A 27,707-nucleotide genomic window follows, 5' to 3' on the forward strand; every position below is an offset into this window, starting at 1 on the left:
TTAGATGATACTTTGCAATCAATAATTTTGAAACATACATAAGTTCGGAGAAATAATTTCTATATATGAATTGTACGGAGCTGAGAGCTATATTGTGCAAAAATATTATATAGAAATTGAGTTGTGATAAACTTGTTTATATCGGTCGGAAATTCCCTTTTAGCCAGCCCAACTGATCTCAAGCGTCAAACTGATGAAAGCTGGTTTGCATCTGAAGAAATTAGCAGGCAAAGTTTGGCAGCCGCGTGCGAGGTCGGACAGACACCGCCGGGCATCGTGCGTGATGCGGTCATGCGATTACAGCTGGAAAGTGCCTTTTTGGGGGTGTAGCTAAGTGCCGTTTGTAATTGCTATAAAAAGAGATTGTCTATGTATGTAGTGAAAATGTTGGCAATTTTTTCACATGATCTAGGTTAAACGTTCTCAACAAAAAATGAATAACATTGGCACATTTTCTATATCTTCATTACAAACGCGCCCATGTAAAACACGTATTATAACATGTAAGCCTATGGGGAAAAAAACTCATAAATGAGACCTTAGTTCCAATCACATATGGACAATTTGCACAAGTTGACGTGATAGAAGCAGGGAATGAAGCTTCTTCTTTCTTTCTTCTTAGCCTTGTGAAAACGAGATTTCTAGCAGTTTGCGCGTGTAAAAGTGTAAGTAACAAAAAAAGTGACCTATATGGATAAGCAAAGGGAAATCCTAAAGTTTGGTGATCTAGTAATTTTATCCTGTCACTGACGAAGGGCTGTAGATGCTACCTGTAACGTCCGACCGTTACCAAAATCTATCCAATTGCTTGAGTAACTATTTTTCTTGTGAATAATAACATTAACAAGGAAATAGGTCCGACTAACAAATCATGTTCATTTCTTTAATCATCTATGTAAGGTACATTTCGCCATTAGTCGTACTTTGTGACGCCAATCTTTTCTACAAGATTTGCATTAGTACCAGAACAGCTACACATTACGTCATCATCCTTGCCAAAGGTGGCTTCATCTGAAGACCTATGGTCTGCCCTGATAGGTACTCCTTTACTTTTAAGATTACAGTTACTTGGGTATTACGCGATATAGCCTCCTCATTGAGGACTGTCTATACGGTGCAAATCTTAAATAACTTCCAATCTAGTCGCGTGCAAAACGCGATTAAAAGCCGTGCAAAAGCTGTGTCTTCTCGTGTCAATACATGTGCGCCTCTTTTCATAGAATAAGAAGAAGCCTTATATGCAGACCGCCCGCGTGGTGGGTGGAGAATATATCATAACCAATGTGTGTACGTTTTGTAAAAGCCCAAGTTGAATTTTACATGCAGTCAGACTTAGTGGTAGTCGGAACTTTAGACGTAACGTTAAGTTTGTGGAATTCAGTGATTTGTGATGAAACGAGTGAGGAAATCGATCTGACTATCATGTCAAGGCCGCCTCTTCTATGTCTCCCCTTACTCTTTGTTTACTTTTTTAACCCATGTTTCTGCCATTTGTTTTCCCGTCGTGCAGGCTGGCCAGTCTTCCCAAGAGAGCCCCTTGGCCCACGGGGCCCTCGTGGCCCAGTTTCCCCGGGAGCGCCCACTGGCCCAATCGACCCAGTCTTCCCGGGAAAGCCCTCTGGACCGATCGGCCCAGTTTCACCGGGAGGGCCCACCGGCCCGATCGGTCCAGTTTTCCCGGGAGAACCCCTTGGCCCACGATGCCCAGATGGCCCAGTTTCCCCGAGAGGGCCCACTTGCCCGATCGGGCCAGGTGGGCCAGTCTCCCCGGGGTAACCAACTGGCCCGACCGGGCCAGTCTTTCCGGGAGGGCCCTGTAGCCCACGATGCCCAGGTAACCCATTTTCCCCGGGAGGGCCCACTGGCCCGATCGGTCCAGTCTCCCCGGGGGAACCAACTAGTCCAGCGGAGCCCACTTGCCCACGTGCCCCGTCTTTTCCTGGGGATCCGGCTGTTCCTTTCGGTCCACGGGGCCCAGCCTCTCCGGAAGGGCCCACTGGCCCGATCGGCCCAGTCTTTCCGGAAGGGCCCACTGGCCCGATTGGCCCAGTCTTTCCGGGAGGGCCCACTAGTCCAGGTAGACCGCGTGGTCCAATAGGGAAACCTACAGTAAACAATGAACAATGAGCTTTATTGCTCGACAATTGTACAGGACACAATGTATGACAACAATGACAAAGCAATCAATATAATAAATACTACTCTATTCTACAAAAATCATGACTACAAAGAGGCCAGGCGCTGAGCACAGTAGCAAGCACACATTCAAAGTAGTCCTCTGAACGCCTTCCTACATGTGTACGTTTCTTTGAAGTTAGTAGACACAAAATTGCATTTGGTACATAATACATGCCATATTAGTGCAAGTGATTGGGCATATACTGCGCAAGTTACTCTGTGTATCAACAGCATATATTATTCAGTCGAGTCTACAATATTGTACAGAAACAGCTTCAAGCCAACCTACCCCCTCCACAATCAATTGCATTTTCACATGTACAGGGCCAACATATACATAAAGTATCTGAGTGTATAGCCGGTATATCCAACCCCTGGCTTTCCATAGACACACAGTAAAACATACCAGAGCGGAAGAACAATATGTAGCACAGATCCAAAATTGCATACATGAAAACATGCACATATATGAAAGAAAAGGGGAAGGGAATAAAAATGTTGAATAAAAACGCCCTTGCCTGACTTCATCTCGTGAAGACGCTGCTCCAAGACTCCCAAGTTACTCTTCATTGCGACTGCCACAGCGATGTTCATTTGCTAAATCGTTTCAAAGGAAAGTAAGCGATAAAATGGATTCAGGAGAGGAGGCTTCGTGGTCTGGTAATCCATATGAGTAGGCAAGGAAATTATTGTGAAGAATTCATTTTTTCTGGAAGGCTTGTTTTCTGCTGGGCTAAGTAAAAGTAACCAAATACCTAGTCATTTTGTTTTATTCAGATCTCCATTAGTGTTCATTATTCATAATTTTACACTATTCTTCCTGGACTACACCTACATTATACACCAGTGTCTAGTGGTGCGGATCGAAACCCACGTTCCGGTTCCGGTCCGGACTCGAGTCCAGAGGTTTCGGTTCAGGTCCGGACTTGTAAGGTCCGGTCCGGCACCAAACATTGCCGTCACATTATGTGACTGATGCTGTTACCATTGTTAATCCCCCTAAATTCTCTAAACTAGGGAAATATTCACACAAAAACACGTCTGCAGTTAGAACAACGTGTATATTCAGAACAAACGTACTAGTATGCTCTCTAATCAGCGTTATGACCTACATGTCGGGTTGTTTCTGGTGGCGTCTCAAGAGCCTTGCAATATATTTTGACGCCCCCGGCACACCGGATCATTTTTCTCACATACTGCCGGCATTGTGTTTACCTGACCTGTACCCTATGACACGCAATGTTCCCGGGCTGCAGGCAAAGGCCGCAAAACAAAGCTTCTTCTCTCTATCTCAGGTCAAACATGGCCGCCACTTGGCTCATTGGGGAAGTCCCCCAACGCATGACATGGCTAAGCCAATCTCATCGCTAGGTTCCCTTGGCGTCACCCAGATCTCGCGAGGAGTTGTGAGACTTCCTGATTTCGGCAATAGCGGCCATAGGGGCCATATCAGAAGCCAACAACAAATGTTTGCGTCTTTTCCATCGCAAACTTTGTGATTTATGGAAGGTTTTAGAGAGTTAAGGACCAAACAGAGGATGTACATATGTACATAAGTGCTAATTATTTTGACAAGTCCAAAAACCGGTTCTCAGCGTTTCGGTTTTTTTGGACTCGGACCGAAACGTTTTACAAGTCCGGAACCGGTCCGGCCGGACCGATCCGCACCACTACCAGTGTCATTCATTCTCTGTTGAGCTCATCTACCCTAGATCATGTGAAAAAATTGCCAACTACCAGTTGGCATACAATATCTTTCTATGGCAATTACAAACGGCACTTAGCTATACCCCCTAAATAGGCACTTTCCAGCTGAAAGCGATCGACCGAATTACCGCCACTGTCCGGCTGTGAACGTCCGACCTCGCGCGCGGCTGCCGAACTTTACCTGCTAATTTATTCCGTTACAAACAAGCGTTCATCAGTTTGACGCTTGAGATCAGTCGGGCTGGCTAAAAGGAAATTTCCAACCGATATAAACACACGTTCATGCAGCCGTTCATTTTGGGGGGTACGGACACTTTGAGGGTACCCACTCGGAGTAATACAGGAATGAGACCTTAAATGAAATATAAGAACAAAAACGTATACAATTGTTAGACAGTAAATTGAACAAAATCAAATATGATGAACTTAAATTAACTTACCTAGTCACTTCCATCTATATTCATATCAATTTGAAATAGAATATGACTTGCTACTTCTTATCATCATTTACCTCATTCACTTTGTTGAACCGAGCGTCCATGTACACCATCATAAAGATTTGCGCTGAGACCAGGGCTAGTACGGCGAAAGTAGTGGCGATGCAGTGGCGGTGGGTGTGCATGACGTCACAAAAAGCACGACTTGAGGCTAGAATTTTGTAATTCAAAAAAAAACATCAAATAATACAAATAGATGGACGAAGACAAAGTGACGGCGGACTCAAGTTGTGCTCAACATATATTCTCCCCGTCACTTGTACATTAAAGAAAATAGATTATTTGACATGGTTCTCAAGTATGCGAATGAATACATTTAAATACATATTGAATGCCTAAGTTTTAAGGGGAAAAAAGCAAAAAGGACACATCTAAAAACGTTTTGTTACTGTAACGCTAGGCTAGATGCATGAGAATGATGTGAGGCTAGATGCGCATGTAAGAGGCATAAGTACCGTAGTGGTAGGATATAGTAAAATAAGATTCTTTTAAGAATATTTGAAACCTTTAAGATTTCTGAATTGTTTAAACTGTTTATCAGCCAAGGAAGTACTCTGTTATCATCTACAGTGGACGTCATCTCAATGGCAGTACATTATGTTCTTTACTGCTACGAGGGTCCACGTCACTTTCACATTTACAACACTGTAATATCTTTGATATAGTCCACACTTTCATTCACGGTGCAGGTAGATTCTCGTAATTGATAGATCACCAACTTGTCTTGTTTACATTCATTTTTCTTTTATCCATTTTGTATCTATGTACGAATGTTGTCATTTTGTTTTACTCTTGTTTCATATATATATATATGAATTTGAGTAGAAAGCGTTTTATAAGCAATTATGCTTTTGGGCTGATACTCGTAAGATATATGTAGAATAAAATTTATTTTAAAAAAAGAAGAAATATACACAAACTATGCTCATGACTAACTTCTTTCACGTTTTGTGTGTTTTGTTGTCTTTTATGTCACTTTTCGTTCCCGCCTGCCTGGGCGGACCCCGATTTGGAAATGTGACCATAGCATATGAAGTTCCTACCTGTGCTTTTGGCAGCAGCTGAGTTTGAGTAAACATGGCGGTTGACGTCTTCTGCGCAACCTTCATCCGTGGACGATTCGGTCTCTTTCTTCCTTTGTGACGACGTTCCCTCCTCGTCAGGGGAGTTCTCGTAAATGTTGTCGTCGTCGTCGTTTGTGTCCCCCTGGCAGACAGAAGGGGGTCGGCGCGGCGGCCTGTTGGTTTGCCCGCCGACGAGCCCCGTGGGGGTGGTACGGCGAGGCCCAGACATTTGTGCACTGTACTGGCAGGCAGCGAGTCCGCAATCTTTAACAACAAATGCGTATGAATATGACAAATGATATGATTAGCCTGATGACGTAATGAGGTACGTTGATGAAAATTAGACATCCAGGTAGTAAGATACGCCAAAAATAGTTACTCAAGCAACTGGATAGAATTTTGAAATTCAAAATTCTATCCAGTTGCTTGAGTAACTATTTTTGGCGTAACGTAATGAGGTATTTTATTCTTTTATATATGTACACGTGCTTTATGCGAATGACGTGTTCTTAATGGTACATTGATTTCGTCGAATGGACAGACGAAGGTTGTTTTTTTCAAACGTGGCGTAATGGTTAGACTGCTTGGCCCAGAATCAAGAAGTTCCGGATTCGACCCCTTGACATGTCGAGATGTTTTGCCCTTGGAAAAGGCACTTGACACGATCGATATCCCACCTCTCTCAAGTAAAAACGAGTACCTAGCTTCGGTAAAGGACGTGCCTCGGGTAGGACTTTAAATGGAGATTCCATACGGTTGAGGAGAGCCACACCTTGAGCACGTTAAAGAACCCACCACACTTGTACTTATCGAAAACAGTAGGGGTCCTTCCTGGTGTTAGTGGATCAAAACTATTCAGGTCTAAATTGGGTATAAAATTTCCCTACTCCTTATATGCCACCTATAGCAAAAGGACGCTATCTTGATCAGAAAAGGAAAGGGGGTAAACACATTTGGGAACACATCCTTGCCGCAGCGCCACCATACGACAAGAAGTAGTATAGCAGAGACCATTCAGGCCATGGGGAAGATAGCTGTTAAAGGCAACCAAAGCAATATAAGGTACCAAAAGATGGTTTTAAAAATATGCAGAAATCTTTATGGTAGTGACATTTACAAACACTGTTTAGCACATTTGCGTAATAACTTCAGACTTTGAGCATTTTGAAACCACGCAAAAAGGAGCCGTACAATGATCCTCCTAGTTTCATGAGCCTCCAAAAAAAACCCGCAACAATTTTCAATGAGTTATCACATCACACCGACGTCATGATTCTGCATTATGGATGTCGCTATACATTTAGATTGTGTTGTTTGGACTAATCATGTATAGAAATTACTAAATAAAATGACTTTCAAAATGCAATATTCGGGCCCTGATATTGCTTGGGTTTCCTTTAAGTTACCGAAAAGTTAGCCAGGTTGTTGCACTATTTATTTATGTAATTAAGCTGAAAACAGTTGTTACCTTACCTGTTTGTTCGTCCGTTGTCTGATATAAGCAGGCAAGACGCCTAGCGTCTCCTGTACAATCTTCGGCAAGGGACGATTCGGCCTCTTCATTTCTATGTGAAGACGTTGCTTCATCGTCTGGGGAGTTCTCATAAACGTGGTGTTCGTCGTCGCTTGTGCCAGCCAGGCGGACAGAAGGGGGTTGGCGCGACGGCCTGCTGGTTTGCCCGCTGCCGGGCCCCGCGAGGGCGGTACGACCAGGCTTTGCTTGCCCAGACATTTTGCGCACTGTACTGGCAAGCAGCGAGTTTACAATATTTAACAGTAAGGACGTATAAATACATGTATGACAAATGATATTTTGATTAGTCTGAAGAAGTTGTGTTTTTTTCTTTAATGTATGTACACGTGTTCTATGCAAATGGCAGGTTTTGCTTGCCCAGACATTTTCTCTCTGTACTGCCAATCAAAAACTGCGCAGTCTTAACATTAAAGAGTGATAGATATGACAAACAATGACGTGATTAGTCCGAGGGAGTAATCATTTTTTTGTTCTTTCATGTATAGACACGTGCTTTATGCATATGACGTGTTGTGAATGGCATTTTATTTTCAAACGTTGTTTTTCGTAGAATGGTAGACTAATGTTTTGGGAAAAGCTGTCCATCTAATAGATGCTTTGAGGGACACACATCAAAAAGCCTTCCAACGGGTGCTTGAGTACTGATAACTTAATGATAGCTTTTATGTGTATTAAGATTGCATGAACTGACCAGATGATACTTTAACATCAATAACTTCATAAATACATAAGTTCGGATTAAAAAACATTTCCATGAATGGTTTATTTTGAAACACATGAATTGTCCAAAATTGAGGGCTAGATTGTGCAAAAATATTATTTAAGAATTGGGTTGTGATCAACATGCAGTAGTCGTAAAGTAGTCGTTTTCACAGCTCGAGTCACATGTCTTTAATTTGCATAAAGTGACGTATCAGAAGCAGTGAATAAAGGCCTCGTGAATACTGATGCAATAACTGAAGCTCCTTAAGCTTTCTCTGTAATTCAAAATTTTACTGTTCTGGCTGGCTGGTTGATAAACAAGGGTTAATGACCCGCCCTTGGGTTTATACGAACGAGGTGGTTTATGAGGTGATTATATTAACTAACCATGCCTTGCCTTACACCAAAGGAAAGCGCTCCATTAAAGTTGTTATCATATGGCCATTATCATATATCAAACATGAAATGGAATGTGAATGAGACAAGTCCTTTATAACATAGGAGAATAACTGAACAAAGGAACGAAGGTTTTCCATGATATAAGTATGCAGGTAGTTTAGACTGAGATGTACTTAATGAAGTGCAAATTAAGCTAAGTGGGACTTAATTTGCATAATTAATGAGTGAAATCTATATTTGCAGTGTTTTCCATAATATGACTCAAATACATGTAACATATGTAGTTTATGGTAAGTAGAACATCAAGAGATAACAATTATGCAAAAAAATACATAATTTGCATAATTGATGCAAAAGCGCCACAATTCATCTCAATGGTAGATGATAGGTCTGTCAATATTGCGACATGTGTAAGTTGATCCTTGGTTAAAGGTGTTCATGACCAAGCATATATTATGTAAATGTGTAAGTCATTTGCATAAACAGAATAGTTCATGGAGATATGAGGTCGCGGAACTCTTGTTGTATCTGTCTTTGGGACTATTAGGTTGTCTGATTTCTGTTTGATGAAATGTTTGGCCCCCTGGCAACTTCCTTCGGCACTGCAGCTGTGATTTAGTGAAATAATGATGACATTATCTTTGACTTTGATTAATGACATTGACTTTGTCTTATTTTTGTTTCCTATTGGGCTCCTAGGATCTGTCTTCACCTTATTTACATATCAAAGAATAGTTTTTGGTTCAAAGCCTGGTGATCCACAAATGTCGTCCCGTCACTGACGAAGGGCTATGGGTGCTACCTGTAACGTCCGACCGTTATCTAGTAATCTATCCAGTTGCTTGAGTAACTATTTTTCTTGTGAATACTAACATTAACAAGGAAATCGGTCGGACCAACAAATCATGTTCATTTCTTTAATCATCTATGTAAGGTACATTTCGCCATTAGTGGTACTTTGTGACGCCAATCTTTTCTACAAGATTTGCATTAGCACCAGAACAGCTACACACTACGTCATCATCCTTGCCAAAGGGAGGCTTCATCTGAAGACCTATGGTGTGCCCTGATAGGTTATCCTTCACTTTTAAGATTACAGTTACTTGGGTAGTACGCGATATAGCCTCCTCATTGAGGACCGTCAATACGGTTCAAATCTTGAATATTTTCCAATCTAGTCGCGTGCAAAACGCGATTAAAAGCCGTACAAAAGCTGTGTTTTCTCGTGTAAATACATGTGTGTCTCTTTTCATAGAATAAGAAGAAGCCTTATATGCAGACCGCCCGCGTGGTAGGTGGAAAATATATCATAACCAAAGTTGACTTTTACATGTAGCTGGACTTAGTGGTAGTCGGAACTTTAGACGTAAGCTTGTGGAATTCAGTGATTTGTGATGAAACGAGTAAGGAAATCGATCTGAACTATCATGTCAAGGCCTCCTCCTCTATGTCTCCCCTTACTCTTTGTTTCCCTCCTGTTTAACCAGGGTGGCCCAACTCAGTTTGCACGTTGATATGGGTTTTCCCGTCGTGCAGGCGGGCCAGTCTTCCCTGGAGAGCCCCTTGGTCCACGGGGCCCTGGTGGCCCATCCTCCCCGGGAGAACCCACTGGCCCATGGAGCCCAGGTGGCCCATTCCTCCCGGGAGAGCCCGCTGGACCGATCGGCCGAATTTCCCCGGGAGAGCCCGCTGGACCGATCGGTCCAGTTTCACCGGGAGGGTCAGCTGGACCGATCACGGGCAATAGGCTACGGTATTTATGTTGGGGACCCGCCGTGGTACATATTTTCGCTCACATGCTCCCGATGACGGTTTCTCCCGTCATCCTTTGCGCCGCTCACTCCGGATTCTCCCGTCGTCCTTTGCGCTAAATTACCTCTTACTTTCAGGCCAAAGGTCACGATTACAGTCATGCGCAAAAGGTCCATTTTAATCTCATAGAAATAGCCTTGTATATGCTTGTTAAAAGTAGCTGTAGGAGGCCTCTTTGTTGGAAATGATGGCGTTTTGAGCTGGAATTGACAGGTAAGGGTTGTGGCTATTTTATTTAGTTAGAAAAATAGGGTTTTAGCCATGTTTGGAGTGTCCGGTACACTTTGAAATAGGTGTAGTTTGGATGTTTTCAGTTCCTGTGTAGGGAGGTCAAAGGTCATCTCACCATGGTTTGATAGAATTTAACCACTTTGCGCCGGTGAAAAATCGGCGAAACTCATTAGATCGACACTTGAGCGGTCAGACTACGCTGCCAAAGTGAGTTTTCCATCATCTAAACTTCAGGTAGGTGACTTTTGACAGCCGTTTTCGTATATGTTTACAATAGGCAGTATAGGGGCCTGTGAATGGTAGACCTTAGCCTTCAAAACGGGGCTAGCTGTGCGGCTCCGCCGAACCCTGTTCGGCTCCGCCGAACCCCGAACCCTATTCGGCATCACTTTTTCGCTCGTACGTTTTTCGCTCGTACGCTCGGCACGGGTGATCTCCCACTGCACGAAATGGCCTCGTATCCCGGCGTATACGTACAGGGATTCCTCCGGAAATATTCCATATCCCGGTGCGGATTTGGCGTATCCATTAGTTATAACGGATACGCTAAATCCGCACCGGGATATGGAATATTTCCGGAGGAATCCTTGTACGTATACGCCGGGATACGAGGCCATTTCGTGCAGTGTCCGCGCCGAGTACTTCGTCACGATCAGAACTTCAGCAGCTATTCATTATAATACATTTTCCTACCGCTTGACCAAGAGGCCCCCTTTCCAGGGGAGGGCCCGTTGAAACTGATCGGTCCACTTTCACCGGGAGGGCCAACTGGCCCGATCGGTCCAGGTGGGCCAGTCTCCCCGGGAGAACCAGCTGGTCCGATCGGTCCAGTCTTTCCGGGGGAGCCTACTGGCCCAGCGGGGCCCACCGGCCCACGTGCCCCGTCTTTTCCTGGGGATCCAGCTATTCCTTTCGGTCCACGGGGCCCAGCCTCTCCGGGAGGGCCCACTGGCCCGATCGGCCCAGTTTTTCCGGGAGGGCCCATTGGCCCAGGGGACCCAGCCGTTCCCTTCGGGCCAACTTGTCCAGGTAGCCCGCGTGGTCCTATGGGGAAACCTGCAGCAAACGAACGGACACGGACAATGAACAAGCTTTCGCCCTACTTTATGTTGTATGTTATAGCAATTGTATATTGTTGTACAATAAATATGTAATGATATATGTTACGTTGATGAAAGTTAGACATCCAGGTAGTAAGATACGCCAAAAATAATTACTCAAGCAACTGGATAAGATTTTCAAAATTTTATCCAGTTGCTCGAGTAATTATTTTTGGCGTAATGATATATGTTGATAGAGTTATTAGGACTCAAATGACTGTGTGTCGATCTCTGTTATATTGTAACTGACCGTTTCGTGTTCCCTCATGACCTCAATGAATAGCGGCCTGCGTGCCGATTTGAGCTTATCATGAATAAACAAAGGTTCAAACAAACAAACAAGTAACGGAAGGACTGAGAGCCGTTTCAGGCATACATGCATTGCAGTCTTCTGAACGGCTACGTTTCTTTGAGATCAGTAGACACAAAATTGCTCTGGTAACGTTGGGTAACATAAATTCGCGGGGTACTTAAATTCGCGATTTTTCGAAAACGGGGTATTTAGGGATATGTGCTAGATGCAACATAAGTAATACCGCTAGAAATGCAAACCTGACAGACTTACGTATTCAGAACACTGTCTGAAAAGCTTCGATAAGCATGGATTATAAGGCGACGAGGTCAAAAACTCTCCGTCCCTTATTGTTACAGTCTGAGGGCTTCGTGGGAGAAGTACACAACATGGTTGTCGGCTGGTTTATAAGAAAAATGTCACATCCGCTTCCTGCTAAACACAATTATTTACAAGACAACTTATTACAATCTCTTTTGCTAACCTGCAACTGGATTCTAAGTGTGATCAATCATCAAAACTCCTCTCTGTTGCTACAACCTACGGCACGTGTATTTTCCCGCCGCCATATTGTTAACCAGAATCCTGTTGTCAAGCAGACGACAAAGGTTTGTGAGGAACACTTTTTTGTCTAAATGCTGCGTGTGATAGTGGACTGAGGAAGATATTTTCCTCAAAGTTTGCTCCTAACACAACAAGGAACACATGGACATAGTAGTATTACCATTGCTACGGCATCCAGCTAACTTTCCATGAATAATGTAACGTTACACGTTGCCCGATGATGACGATGGGCCGACTTTGAGTGAAGTTCTACCGACTCAACACACGGGTTGTTCCCGAACTGTGTGCGGTACGGCCGTTTTTTCGTGTATTTTTTTTACTTGGACACGTCTATATCCATAGCACTCTCCTCAAGCCAAGGATGGAACGAATAGATGCTGTATAAAATGTGATTTGCGGTAAGATATTCAAGACGAATCTTCTCTCCCGAATTAATGTGCCCCCCTGTCCGACAGCACCGTCATTGTGTGTACGGCGGACGGTAGTTTCAAGTTGAAATATTATGGTGTCAGCACGACTAGAGACAAAATCTATCACATATATGATTAGTGCAAAGATAGTACATGATACTGACAGAATTATGGAAAAAAAGGATGGTTTATTGTTCTGCTAGATTGATTTCAGTCAACCATTATCGGAAAAATCCCGAATTTATGTTACCCAACGTTACATAATACATATCAGTGCAACTAATTGGGGATATATTGTGCAGATTATTTTGTGTAACAATAGCATATACATATTGACTTGAATTTCTATTCTTCTAGAGAGACAGCTTACAGGCAACCTTCCCCCCCTACCCAACAAATAAGGACCTCACTTGCATAAATCACATCAGTTGACCACCTTCTCTTCCCAAAACACAAGTTGTCCAATGTATGAAAGTCTTGTCTTCACAAAAAGGATACTGTTCCACTTCCTCATAGATTATGTAAATGAGGCCCTCGTCTTCACATAACAAAATACAAGACCGAACGAAAACATATACCATGGATCCGAAATTGAATACATGAAAACATAAACATACATGGAAGGAAAAGGGAAGGGAGTGCAAATCAAGTAAATACGCCCAACTTGCCTGATTTCATCTCGTGAAGACGCTGCTCCAAGACGTCCAAAATACTCTTCATTCCAACTGCCACAGTGATGTTCACTCGCTAGATAGTTTAATTAAAAGTCGTGATAATTAAAAGTAAGTAATCAAAGGAGTAATCAAGTAATCAAAAGTAAGTAATAAGATGAATTAATGAGAGGCGGCTTAGTGGTCTGGTAATTTATATGAGTTGGCAATGAAATAGTTATTTGTGAAGAGGACGATGACAAAATTCAATTCTTTTTTTTTCTGATAGCCTTTTTCTGCTGGGCTAAGTAAAAGTACAATGTAACCAAATACGTAGTCCTGGACTAGTCATCGTTCAATCTATACAATCATATAAATTTAACCACATTAATTTAAAACAGAATATGACTTATTAATCTTAATCATTATTCACTCAAATGCCTTACCCCTTCCACTTATGAATCACATATCTTTAGATTTTACTTCATAATTAAGTTGCACAAACTCTTTTGAAAGAGTCATTTATTGGCCACTGATTTTGTGTACTAGATATGCTGTAGAGCTTTGCGGCCCATCTTAGCCAATAACTTTAATTTACATTCATTGGCTATTGCTCACTAAAGCAAGTTATGGAGAAAAAAATGTTCTATTGGCATATATCTGGGATGTAGATCATTTATCTCGTCGACTTTGTGGAACCGAGTGTCGATAAACACCATCATAAAGATTTGTGCAGAGACCAGCCAATCAGACACTTCCCCTCCTGTTGCATTTGGGGAGTTACGGGCCAATCACGTAGCCTTTTGACAGAAGGCGGCGACGTGATTGGCTGGTGACGCCTGGCCAGCGTAATGCTAGGGTCACATCTCCAACTGAGCCGGGGCCCGGCCGGGCTGTTTGAGAAAACAAAGAATGAAAAATGCAAATCAAGAATGTACATAGCGTATAGTTAGGAGAATTTTTTTTAAAGTTTCGTGTGTTTTATTGTCTTTTATGTCATAGTTTCGTTCCCACAAGCTGCCCGGCCGGGCCCCGGGTTGGAAATGTGACCCTAACATAAAGCAGTAACGAGCACGGGATGCGGGCCGATATATATATACCCGGTACGCCGCAGCGGGCTTGGCATGAGAGGGCGATATCTTTGATCTCTACAAATCATTTACCACATCCACGCTGTGGAGCCGAGCTTCCATGTACACCATCATGAAGACCTGCGCGCAGACCAGGGCAACTATGGCGACTGTAGTAGCGATGCAGTGGCGGCGGGTGTAGATGACGTCACAGAAAGCACGGCTTGAGGCTACATGTATGGAAGATCCAAAAGTACCATGAATAGTTTCAGCGGTGATAGGAAAATATAAGGTTCTTGAAATTTGAATCTACATTGGTCAACCGGTGTAACCACCCTTCGGCGAAACACCCCAACTTCGCATTGGCTTCAAAACAGTTGTTACCTTTGCTTTTGTCCACTGTTTGATGTAAGTAGACATGACGCCTCACGGAGGACGAATCGGCCTCTTCTTTCCTGTGAGAGGACGCTGCTTCCTCGTCCGGGTTGTTCTCGTAAACGTGGTATTCGCCGCCGTTTGAACATTGATGGCTGAAGGGGGGTGGGTGCGGCGGCCCGCTGGTTTGCCTGCCACCGGGCCCCGTGAGGGCGGTACGGCCAGGCTTTGCTTGCCCAGACATCGGGACATATCCCTGACGAGCGGTGAGGCCGCAGTCTTCAGCAATCGAGACGCATAGGAGAAATAATGCCATGGTTAGTCTGAGAACGTCATGATTTGTTCCAACTGAGGTTAATCTTTTCAAGTTACGTATTACAATATGTTTCTCACTGTTTATGCAAATCAAGACACCAAAGTTGTCATATCACATTTATTTCACCTATACTTCGTCCTCTGAAAATCTGGTTGTGATTCGATAGGTAGTTTGTGAGTTACAGGAGCGAAAAGGGAGGGATCTCAAAATCCCCCTCCCCCGGTCCCAGGATGACCAAAAAAGGCCGGTCTGAATAGGGTTCAAACAGTTGTTACCTGGGCTTTTGTCAGCTGTGTTTACGAAATAATGGCGCCTGGCGTCTCCTGCCGTCTCCGTGGACGATTCAGCCTGTTCCTGCCTAGGTGAGGCTGTTGCTTGCTCGTCTGGGGAGTTCTCATAAAAGTGGTCTTCATCGTCGCTTGCGTCGTCCTTGCGGACAGAAGGGAGTTGGCGGGGCGGCCCGCTGGTTTGAACACCGCCGGGCCCCACGAGGTCGGTATGGCCATGATCTGCTTGCCCAGACATTTGCGCGCTGTACTGGCAGGCAGCGAGTCCGCAATCTTTAACAGTAAATAGGTATGAATATGATTAGTCTGTGGGCGTAAGAAGGCTATTATTGTTATGTACACGTGTTGCATTGAATGTTCTGAATGGTACATTTTTTTCGTCGAATAGTATGCTACGGTTGCTATTTTTAACGTGGCATCGTGCTAAGGTATTTGGCTCAGAACCAAGAAGTCCCGGGTTCGATCCCATGACTTGCCCGATGTTGTCCCCTTGGGAAAGACAATTTACACCCATACAAAATAGCCCCTTAAAATGTGTGTTAGTACAGACGATTTGATTTGTGACTTTTAAGTACATAAAGTACAGTACTGACTGGTTGATACTTCACAATCGACGATTATTTCAAACATGCGTGCATAAGGTAAGAGAAAATGTACGAATGGTTTATCTTACAATCATGGTTTGTATTAAGATACATGAGTTGAGGGCTACATTTGATAAAAACCATGAATAGAAATCAAGTTGTTCCTCACATACGAATGATACAAATTTGTATGCCTTTAGCGTTAGCTATCATAGACCTGTCATCACATATGTATACAAAATTCACATCACGACCAGTCATATACATTGGATATTTGTTGCAATTAAGATATTCTGTAACATTTAAAATAATCTCTCGACGTAAACACTATTTTGTTACATGAATGTAACTAGCAATAAGATGGTGGATTCAACATACGATATACGATGACTCGGACTGTAACACAAAAAAGCATAGATATTAAAAGATGGTCCTTGAAATTGAATAATATCCTAGAAATAGGAACTTTATTCATACATAGCTGTGTAGTTACCGGAATGTTGGCCAAGTTGTTGCACCGCGAATCGTATGTAAAATAGTTACCTGAGAGTTCGTCCGTTGTGCGATATAAGTAGGCAAGATGACTTAGCCTGGCGTCCGCTGCACAAACTTTGGCAAGGGACGATTCGGTCTCTTCGTGGTCCTCATCGTCGCTTGGGCCGTCCTGGCGGACAGAAAGGGGTTGGCGCGGCGGCCTGCTAGTTTGCCCGCTGCCGGGCCCCGCGAGGCCGGTACGACCAGGCTTTGCTTGCCCATACATTTTCACACTGTACTGGCAAGCAGCGAGTTCACAATATTTAACAGTAAGGACGTATAAATACATGTATGAAAAATGATATTTTGATTAGTCCGAAGAAGTTGTTTTTTTAATCTTTTATGTATGTACATGTGTTCTTTATACAAATGACAGGCTTTGCTTGCCCAGACATTTTCTCTCTGTACTGCCAATCAAAAACTGCGCAGTCTTAACAGTAAAGACTGATAAATGTGACAAACAATACCATGATAAGTCCGAGGGAGTAATTTGTTTTTGTTCTTTCATGTATGAACACGTGCTTTGTGCATATGACGTGTTGGGAGTTGTATTTTATTTTCAAACGTTGTTTTTCGTAGAATGGTAGACTAATGTTTTGGGAAAAGCTGCCAATCCATGCTTTGAGGTACACACATCAAAGGTCGTTCAAAAGGCGCTTGGGTACTGATAAGTTAATGACAGCTTTTATGCGCATTGAGATTGCATGAACTGACCAGATGATACTTTACAATCAATAACTTCATAAATACATAAGTTCGGATTTTAAAAAAAACATTTCCATGTAAGAGGGGGGCAAAGTAATAGACAGAGAGGACAACAGACGCATCCGTTGGATTAAGAAGGCAGTATGGATCAGGAAGTCATCACCAGTGATGAACCGAGACGAGGGGGGATACAAGCTCAGCCACGTTTGGGATTACGTTCTCGCCGCAAAAGCGCCACCTACATCGGCTACTTATAGCGGTGAGAAGCAGTACTCCAGTCAGAAGCTCTGAAGAAGGTGTCTGACAGACACCGAAACGTCAGCAGGTGAGATTCCTGGTTGTGAAAAAAAGAAACTCCAAACATCCTATGTTCTACCAACCTGATGAAATTATTTTTGGATGTCTTCATCTTATTTACATATCAATGAATAGTTTTTGGTTCAAAGCCTAGTGATCCACAAATGTCGTCCCGTCACTGACGAAGGGCTATGGCTGCTACCTGTAACGTCCGACCGTTATCAAAATCTATCCAGTTGCTTGAGTAACTATTTTTCTGGTGAATGATAACATTAACAAGGAAATCTTTATTTCTTTAATCATTTAAGTTAGGTACATTTCGCCACTGGTGGTACTTTGAGATTTCAATAATTTCTCCAAGATTAACAATAGTACCATAACGGCTACACACTACGTCATCATCCTTGCCAAAGGTGGCTCCATCTGAAGACCTAAAGTCTTTCCTCCTGTGCTTGTAGGATGTGACTTGCAGTGACATCGCGATGGCACAATTTACCCACCACTATACTGAACTTTGACTTTTGACTGAACTTTGACTCTTGACCCACGGGGTCCAGGTGGCCCTGTCATCCCAGGAGATCCCCTTGACCCACGGGGCCCAGGACGCCCAGTTTCCCCGGGAGGGCCCACTGGACCGATCGGCCCAGTTTCACCGGGAGAGCCCGCTGGACCGATCGGTCCAGTTTCACCGGGAGGGCCCGCTGGCCCGATCGGTCCAGTTTCACCGGGAGAGCCCGTTGGCCCGATCGGTCCAGTTTCCCCGGGAGAGCCCGCTGGCCCGATCGGTCCAGTTTCACCGGGAGAGCCCGCTGGCCCGATCGGTCCAGTTTCCCCGGGAGAGCCCGCTGGCCCGATCGGTCCAGTTTCCCCGGGAGAGCCCGCTGGCCCGATCGGTCCAGTTTCACCGGGAGAACCCACTGGCCCAATTGGACCAATTTCCCCGGGAGTGCCCACTAGCCCAGGTGACCCATCTTTTCCTGGGGATCCAACTGCTCCCTTTGGTCCTGGTGGCCCGACGCGACACATTCGACTCTCCAATCCACGACCAGCAGGGAAATCTGGAACATACAGGAACAGAATATAATGTTCCCGAGTTCGAATCCCCCAGACGCCACCGATGTTGTGCCCTTGGGAAGGGCACTTTACGACTTTCCTCACTTCGCCCAGGTGTATAAAAAATTGTATGTTGTTATCTGTTAGTGGCACTGTTAATTTAAGTTAGAAAAACTTGAGTGCAGTGCCACGTCGTCCTTGTCTGTCAGAATCCGAAGTAAAAAAAATATATATATGATGGTGAAAAAAATCCACTCGTTTCTGTAAATTATAATTGGTCTGTGAGTAAATGCACAATTCTGTATGGTCCCAGGAAAAAATATCACATTTTGAACATTCCCTATATATATATGCTACATATGTTTACTTATCTATCAATCATGAGTATTATGTCATTGTATGGTGCATAACTACGCGGTGAATGTTTGCCGCAAAACATTCTGCGTTTGTTATAGCCAGAAAATGTACGCTAAAAATCTATCATGCATATAAATGTATATGGCGAACGCAGCACTATAATGTAAATATTCAGTGCAGTTTTCAGATCTGTTGGAGTACGCCAAAATGTCATTATCTGTCAGAAGACACGAAATTGCATTCGATACATATTTATGTTGCATATGTACAAATGATTGGGCATATACTATAAAGAATTTCTACGAAATAGTTAATGGCTTAGTTTTGTTTATCTCCTCAAAGAATGAAAGCTTCGAGCCAATGAAACTTACCCTCCTTCAGGATCCTCTCGTGACGACGCTTCTCCAGGACGTTCAAGTTGCGGTTCAAGGCACCGACAGTGATGTTGACTAGCTAAATAGCAAAATATGGCGAAATTCAACCAAAGAAAACAAAGTAAAGGCGGACGAAAGCCTGGTTGTGGTCCTCTTTTGGAATGATCAAAAGGCCAAAAGGAACTATATTTGCCATTTAACTATACAACTTTACAAGTGCAAACATTTCTATGACTATGACTAGTTGTTATGATAAACTGTGACTTGGGTACGATGCTAGAAAATGATTTGTAGATATCATCATTAAGAAAATGATTGGTAGATATCATCATTTACCTCTTTGTGTTTGTTGAACTGATCATCGATATACAGCATCAGAACGACTTGCACAGTGACCAGGATCACAACTGCGAGGGTAGCAGCGAAGTAGTGGCGGTGGTTGTGGATGAAATCACAGAAAGCACGGCGGCCGCTCACTCCACCACGATACACGGGGTCTGCAAACAAATATTAGATTATTATAACCTACAAGTGTAACTCCAGAATACACGGTGTCTTCTAGCAAATATTAGTCTTATTATAACATAAAAGTGTACTCAAAATCCACATTACATCCATCGCTGTCTGATCCTGTTATCGAAGTTGTTAGTAGTACGTTCACTTCACTCAAGAACAAAACATCGGATTACACGTTGTTGGCATAGTAATGGCACAGCAATTACAGACTATATTACAAGTTTGGCATTAGGGCTGCACTGTATCTTCCTGTAAGTTGGTGACGAGGAGCAATGTTATTACAGCTAGCGTGTACAATAATTGTACAACGCATTTGTGGGGAGTTTTCACCATTCTTACATTGTGCAAATGCCTTTTTATGGCATCTAGAATGTTTTTGCGATAAAACTGACAGTAGTTTGCGACATGTACAATTTTGTTCACCATTGACGAAGGGCAAAAAAATCTGTTTTATTTCAAAATCAGGCCGAAATCAATGCGTGCGCTGATGTCATCCATAAAATTTACTTGCTGTGGCCGAAGGTTTAAGAAACAAAAACAGTTCTATTCTGGAATTTTCATAGATTGCAGCCAAAGAATTAAAAGTACAACTGGATGTCATCCCCTGTTTTATACGACACATCATGTCAACAACGCGAATACCTTCAATTTGCTGTCTGTCAAAAACAGCGTCGACAAGCGGTGTCTAAACCATCTCGCGGAAACCCAACAGGCGAATACCAATTATTGATTATTTATCCCTATTATTTAGTACTGAATTGTATAGTAGCATTAAATCCGGGATAAACAAAGTTGTCGGGATAGCGGTATTGTGATGGTTTTAGAGTGTCTTTTTGGCGAAAATATGGGATAAAACCATCACAATGCCACCATCCCCGACAATTTTGTTTATCCCAGATTTAATGCTACTATACAATTCAGCACTTAATAAAAGGGATTGATAATCAAGTCTAAATGTAGAACCAAGAGATTAGATTTGTGCGGCCTTATCTGTGTCCGTTTCTTTGCGTAGGTCGACACGACGGCCGAAGTCTTCCACACAAACCCCAACAGGTGAATACTAGAAGATCCTAGAACCAATAAATGACATCTGTTCGGTCTTACCTTTGGAAGTGCCCGGAAGTGACGTAGGGTGACACACCCCTGGCACGTACGGAATTTATCTACTCAAACACAAACAAGTGCATATTGTAGAACGAGAAATAACATTTAGGCAGTCTTACCTGTGGACGTGTCTTTTGTTGCTTGCCGACGTCTGCCTCGGCGTCTGAAGTCCTCGACGCAACCCCCTGGCGGAGGGGAAACGGGGTGGGCTTCCTCGTACTCGTGCGAAGACGTCTCAAGCTCGGCGACCTCCTCGTCCCAATTTTCATAAGCGTGGTCTCCATCGTCGCTTGTGCCACCCTGGCGGACAGGAGGGGGTTGGCGCGGCGGCCTGCTGGTTTGCCAGCTGCCGGGCCCCGCGAGGGCGGTACGGCCAGGGTTTGCTCGCCCAGACATTTTCACACTATACTGGCAAGAAGCAAGTCCCCAATCTTTAACAGTAAAGACGTATAAATACATGACAAATGAGATCTTGATTAGTCCGACAACATAAGAAGGGTTTTTGTTCTTTTATGTATGTACACGATGTGCTTTATGCAAATGACATGTTTTGCTTGCCCAGGCCTTTGCTCTCTGTACTGACAATCAAAGATTGCGCAGTCTTAACATTAAAGAGTTATAGATATGACAAATAATACCATTATTAGTCTGAGGGAGTAATGAGTTTTGGTTCTTTGGTGTATGAACACGTGCTTTATGCAAATGGCGTGTTGTGAATTGTACATTACTTTTCAAATGTTGTTTTTCGTCCAATGGTAGACTAACGTTTTAGAAAATCCGTCAATCTCTGCTTTGAGGTACAAACATCAAAAAGCCTTTCAAAGAGCGCCTAGTGACTGATAATGCAGAATGCTTCGGTCCCAATTAGAAAGAAGGGGCTGTTTTTTTGGCACTTTCGGGCGTGACACCTACGTGGGCCCATGGGACACCCTGCGGCTGCCGGGCTACTATGGGGCCTGGCCGGAAGCCTCTACCAGGCCCCGTCCTATCGCTGGGAAAATAGTAGAAATCGGCCGAGGTAGTCCGCTATACAGGGTAGTCCGCTATACAGTGAAGCTCCATTATCGATAATGGAGCTTCACTGTATAGCGGACTACCCTGTATATGCTTGGGTCACATTTTCAATCCGGGGCCCGGCCGGGCTGTGTTTGAGAACAAAAAGTATGATATAAAAGACAGCAAAAACACAAAACGTACCAAAAATCACATTCAAGAGCATGGCTTGTGCATATTCATTAATATACATTTAAATTTGTCGTTTCCGCAAACAGCCCGGCCGGGTCCCGGCTGGTAAATGTGGCCCAAGCAATAGCGGACTACCTCGGCCGATTTCTACCATTTTCCCAGCGATAGGAAGGGGCCTAGGTAGAGGCTACCTGGCCGGGACCTCGAATCCTTCTAGCTCGGACTTGAATTATAGACCCCGTGAGGTCATCGTACGAGCAACTGGAGGTACCCCCCTCCCCCCACCCCATACCCGGCAGTCCACCTGGACAAATTTGTGGCTTCGGGGTCCGGCCAGGACTACAGCCCCGACGGGCATCCTGCTGAAACAAACTTCACAGCACGATTTTTGGCGAATTTTTATTGTTATTTTTTAATCAAAAATTCGCAAAAAATCGTCATTTAAAAATATAAGCATACGCACGCACAATCCTTGATGTATTACTATCATGTACATTCCTGCAAAGTTATATTGATAAACATCGAACGGGCGTGACCTTATAACCCTTGATGACGTAATCATGACGTCATACCAATTTGCATTTGTCACCTTGCTAAAAGCTACTTCCTGAAAATAAATTAAGGTTGAGGAAGGTTTACAGAGATGTATAAAGGTTTTTTTTTTCAATAACATCCCAAAACACCTCAGCCACCCTTCAACGGTACCTTAAACAGACACCTAATCGCTAACTTAAGGTACAACCGAAAACACCCCTAAAACCAAGTGGGCACGACCCGATAGCTAATCATCAACATATAAAGCTAGAACAACTCTCAATGAATACATCACGTGGTCTCTTTTGACCTTCGTGTTCCGTGGAAGAAGGTTCAACAAGTAAACTCTCAGGTAAGCAGTTAACGAGGTTTTCACTTCGCTTTTGGACAGACAAGAACGCCGTCGCACTACACTCAAGTTGTCAACTCAAACAGTGCCACGTGCAGAAAACAATACACCATTAGATTTCTACACTTGGGTGGAATTGGGAAAGTCGTGTAAAGTGCCTTTCCCAAGGGCACAACACCAGTGGCGTCAGGTGATTCGAACTTAACTGTGTGCAGCATACCTTCTACACTACATTGATGCAGGATCTTCCAATGTGATCAAAATATCATAGTAATGATCTTATTATGATCTACTATTGTACATATTCTTGGACAAACTTAAACTTATACAATATTGCTGACTCCTGGTGGTGTGCATAGAAATGCGAAATGGCCTGAAACCGAAATCTGATCATTTCCTGGCTTGGTCATGACGTACTTGCCATTTTGTATGTTAAGGGTTTGGGGAAGATAGCCTGCTTACTCTCACTCACTCTCTCCCATGGATTAGTCAGCCATTAAGGGCAGCATAGCGTTCAGAAAAGGCGTTACTTTGCCAGTCTGGCCATCTGTTTGACCAAGGAGATTTTATCCTCCTTGGTTTGACTGTATGACCAAAGTCCGTGATCCATGACCGAAAGGGCCGCGAGGACGTGGGTTGACTCCAACGTTGACCTTTATAGTCCCTACTTAAATCTTAAAAACCTTTCTTTTCCTTGAAATTTTTGCCCAATCTGGAGACTTTTGTGTAAGAAGGAACAGGTAGGGTCTTAGCTTTCCCATGTTGGTTGAAATTTGTTTAGTTCAGAAATTTAGATGGCGTAAGAACATAGTGAGTTGTTGGGTCGTGCGGATGGATACAGCCGGGAACTGTGTCAAAGGTAGGGTCTATTTATTTCCGGGGGGCGTTTCTGGGAGTTTGAACTGTACAACCCTCTGTTTTCTTTGCATGTTTATCAAGTATACTCTTGCGACTTCCCAGTGGAGAATAGTTTTTAAGATTGAAGTTAAGGTAAGTACTTTTACGGGGCCTTACTTTAGTGCCTCTTATCATGGGCTCTAATGGGGACATTAGTAACTCACGGTTGTCATCCCTTTACCGCCCCCTCCCCCATAGTGTGTACCAGTTCCTGGGCAAAGGTCACGATTACAGGCATGCGCGGAGGGTCCATTTTCATTACAATTTGTTTAGTTTAGCAGTTTAGGTGGCGTAAGAACAGGTGTGAGCTGTTGGGTCATGCGGATGGATACAGCGGATACATATCCGGACAGATTTATATGATCCACTCAAACCGGGAAAGACCTTTACTCTTTTCGATAAGTGTGGTGGGTTCTTTTACGTGCTCGAGGTGTAGCTCTAACTCCTCAAACACGGGACCTCCATGTAACGTCGTATCCAAAGGACGTCCTTGACCGAAGCTAGGTACTCATTTACAGTCGTGTAAAGTGCCTTTGCCATGTTTGCCAAGGGCACAACGTCAACGAGACAAATAATGGGACCCCAGATTTGAACCCAGGACCTCTGTAATGTATTTGGCAAAAAACAGCAGCAAGAATAGCATATTCAACATGAAGTTTTAAAAAATCAAGTGCAAGTGTCTGTGTTGCTTTCTCAAAGATCGATTATTGAATTGTAGTGGAAAGCTCAATCCATACGTTTTGAAAATTGTTTCTCAAACATTCTATTTTTCCTTATAGTTTGAGAAATACTACTGAAGATGACGTCAACAGCCGAGATCGCCATTCCGCAGTCTGCAGAAGACATCACCCCCTCCTGGGTGCAGCAGGTACTGCAGAAGGACCTCCCGGGCATCATCATCACGGAGGTCGATGTCAAGGGAACCATCAACCAAGGCGAGGGGTTCATGAGCGATATGGTCGCTTTTGAAGCGGTGGGGACCAGAAATGGTACAACTCAGCGCTACAGTCTCGTCGCTAAACTGACAGATTTCAAGCGGCCGTATGCAGTAATGACAAAGTGGTCAAAAGACTTTCATACCCACATCGAGAAGCATGAAGTCAAGTTTTACTCCCGGGTGGTCCCCGATCTCCTATCTGTGGCAACACCGAGCACAGAACGCAAATCTACGGCAGGGAATGAAGATGGCGAACATCACCCTCCTGCCGATCCCTTGTTCTTCCCAAAGTGCTACTTCGCCGCCACCGATCCAGTTTCCATGGTGTCCGTCAGGGTTATGGAGAACCTGAAAACTCAGGGGTTCTCCATAAAACCCGACCGCCAACCGCTAAGCCGTGAAGAGATGATGCTAACAGTCGGAGCCTTCGCGCAGTTGCACGGCCTGTCACACCGACTGGAGCTCCGTACGGGCAAACCCCTTCCCGAGAAGTACGGCTGGAATGTGACGGTCTCAGAAGCTACAACTATGACGGATGTAACAATTCTCCAATATCAGACCGCAGTGAAGGACTTTGCCGCAGCGTTTCCTGGCCAGGCAGCCCTGGCGTCTCGTTTGGAGAAGACGGACCCCATGGTGGTGTTCCAGGACGACCGAAGGCTCAAGGTGATTAGCCATGCGGGATGCTGGATAAATAACATCATGTTTAAGGTAAGACATCACACGTTGAACCATCTGAAATTGTCTTCTCTTCATTAACATATCTATTCAGAGTTTTGGTATAAAACCAGGTTCTACCGGATCCTTCTTTAGTCACTGACCAAAGATAGCGGATGCTATCTGAAACGTCTGTTTCAAAATCTTATCCAGTTGCTTGAGTAATTATTTTTGGCGTATCTTATTACCTGGATGTCTAACCTTCATCAACGTATCACACGTTTGTTTGCAAGCATTATAGGGGGCCAAGGTCACATACCAGGGGGCCCAAAATCGACCTTGAATTTTGGCTTCACAACACCCGCCCACATACCAAATATCATCGTAATCCATCAAGAGGTTCTTGAGCTATGCTGACTACGGTAGTGCGGAAACAGAGACACACAGACAGACACACAGACACACTCAAAACTATATCTCCATTTTTCATGGAGATAATGACTCATTACTTGGTAAACCATTTATATACTAAAGTTAAATATTTGTGCTACATGTACTTCCGGTTTGCTATGTTATTTTAGCGATTACGGGGTATTTTTGTATTGAATTCCTCTTTTTATTTGAGTTCAATGTGGGATAGTTGTGTGCCGATTTGTTGAAAATAGTGAGAACGCTGTCCGCCCCAAAAAACACCCCTCCCAATAAAATGGTATGGCGACCCTGTGACGTCACAATTCGAGATGGTGGCCACCACAGATGCCAGCGAATCCAGCAAAGGTTTTGCTACGCAAACCTGTAATTGCTGCTGTCATTCGCCCAAACATAGTGCACACAATTCAGCCGTTGGCTGCTAGGTGGTACTGTTGTATAATATTGTCGAATTTGAAATAACAAACCATTTATTTATAGGGTTAGGGACGTCCCTCGGATAGGACGTTAAAGGGAGGTCCCATGTTTGAGGAGAGTCACACCTGGAGCACGTAAAAGAAAAAGAACCCACCACATCTTTCGAAAAAGGGCAGGGACATGCCCCGGTGTGAGTGGCCCAAAACATTCCAGCCTAAATGGGGTAGGGAATTTCCCGAGCAGCCTTCGTAACCCCTGCTTCTCCTAATGGGTCAGTGAAGTCAATACGTGTCTCGAGCATTGATATTTCTGACCTAGGGTGAAGAGATGCTGCTACAGTTAGAACTAGTTCAGTGCTTAGATGAGTGGCCCCCTATGGCCTTGCACTGAGCGAGTTCGTTAAAAAAAATATATTGCTGTCATTCGCCCAAACACAGTAAAGTTTTCATTCATTTCCTTTATTCATTTCCTTCGTTCATTTCGTTCATTTAGTTCATTTCGTTCATTTCATTCATTTCATTCATTTCATTCATTCACAGTACGCTGGGGACGAGCCCACTGACGTCAGGCTGGTGGACTGGCAGTCCGTCCTGTACCAGGCCCCGACCTTTGACCTGGTGTTCCTGTTTCTTTGCAACGCGACTTGGGACGTCTTCCACAACCACAGGGACGACATCCTGGCCCACTATCACCGCAAACTGCAGGAGACCGTGGGTCCAAACGGTGAGAATCGTCATTATCAAATCTCTTGGTTGTGTAAAAATCACTTGGTTGTGTCTTTTTATTCTGATCATATCCTAAAACATGTTTATCCTGTGGTGTAGTGGTCCGCGCTTCTGTCACTTACCACATCTGGTGCAAATTACTTGGACCAGAAAGCTCGAGTTCGCGCCCGGGTAGGACACCTCTGGACAAGAGGCGCATTGAGTCATACCAAAGACATTATAGAAATGGTACATACTTCTGAAACAGTATGGAAGTTAAACACACTCCACTGCCAGTGGACTAGCCCCCTGCTACAGTGATTGCACCACAGTGTGGCCCAGGGCTATGAAACAGGGATGGGCACCGCCCAATACACCTTCAGGTGTGGATGGATTTTAACTTAACACGTTTATTCTACAAATCTAGAATCCTCGGACCTACAGAGCTACACGCTGCAACAGCTGATGGCAGACTTCAAAGCCGACTGTTGGCGCGGGGTCATCATCCGTTTCATGCATCGGATCCCGGCAAATCCAGATGTGCTGCAGATGATTCGGGAGATCCAGGAGTGGGGAGTTCTCTAAAGTTTTACACGTCAGTACGTATTTACAGGTCTGCGTAGCAACACCTTTGTTGAATCCGTTGGCTTGATTGGTGGTCGCCATCTTGAATTGTGACGTCACAGGGTCGCCATGTTGGACGTGACCATTTTATTGGGGGATGTTCTTTTGGGTCGCTAATGTTGGTTGTGACCATTTTTATTCATAAATCCAAAGAAAATAGATACATTAAACCATCTGTGAGAACAAAAAGTACAAATTATAGTAATTCAAATTATTATGCTGATAATGAAAAAGTCAGCAACATAAAGTACCCCATTTGCCC

General features: G+C 43.9%; 3 protein-coding genes across 3 annotated transcripts; 1 reads left to right on the forward strand and 2 right to left on the reverse strand.

The window, feature by feature from the left end:
• Positions 1–1,191: 1,191 nt before the first annotated feature.
• On the reverse strand, positions 1,192–2,748 carry LOC136426493 (collagen alpha-1(I) chain-like). The gene is made up of 2 exons (XM_066415158.1): positions 2,697–2,748; positions 1,192–2,104 (listed from the first exon to the last, which is right to left on the reverse strand). The coding sequence occupies exons 1-2, from the start codon at positions 2,746–2,748 to the stop codon at positions 1,464–1,466; spliced, it is 693 nt and encodes a 230-aa protein (XP_066271255.1). The 3' UTR covers positions 1,192–1,463.
• A 6,812-nt stretch (positions 2,749–9,560) lies between these two features.
• LOC136426494 (collagen alpha-1(I) chain-like) lies at positions 9,561–18,334 on the reverse strand. Its single transcript, XM_066415159.1, has 7 exons — positions 17,809–18,334; positions 15,177–15,461; positions 14,595–14,864; positions 14,304–14,440; positions 13,159–13,237; positions 10,894–11,180; positions 9,561–9,806 (listed from the first exon to the last, which is right to left on the reverse strand). Exons 1-7 carry the CDS (start codon positions 18,332–18,334, stop codon positions 9,561–9,563), a joined length of 1,830 nt encoding a protein of 609 aa, XP_066271256.1.
• A 4,393-nt stretch (positions 18,335–22,727) lies between these two features.
• Positions 22,728–27,406, forward strand: LOC136426495 (uncharacterized). Its single transcript, XM_066415160.1, has 4 exons — positions 22,728–22,783; positions 24,457–25,325; positions 26,657–26,840; positions 27,249–27,406. Exons 2-4 carry the CDS (start codon positions 24,477–24,479, stop codon positions 27,404–27,406), a joined length of 1,191 nt encoding a protein of 396 aa, XP_066271257.1. The 5' UTR covers positions 22,728–22,783; positions 24,457–24,476.
• The last annotated feature ends 301 nt before the right edge of the window (positions 27,407–27,707 follow it).

Source organism: Branchiostoma lanceolatum, chromosome 2, assembly GCF_035083965.1.
Source record: "Branchiostoma lanceolatum isolate klBraLanc5 chromosome 2, klBraLanc5.hap2, whole genome shotgun sequence".
NCBI lineage: Eukaryota > Metazoa > Chordata > Leptocardii > Amphioxiformes > Branchiostomatidae > Branchiostoma > Branchiostoma lanceolatum.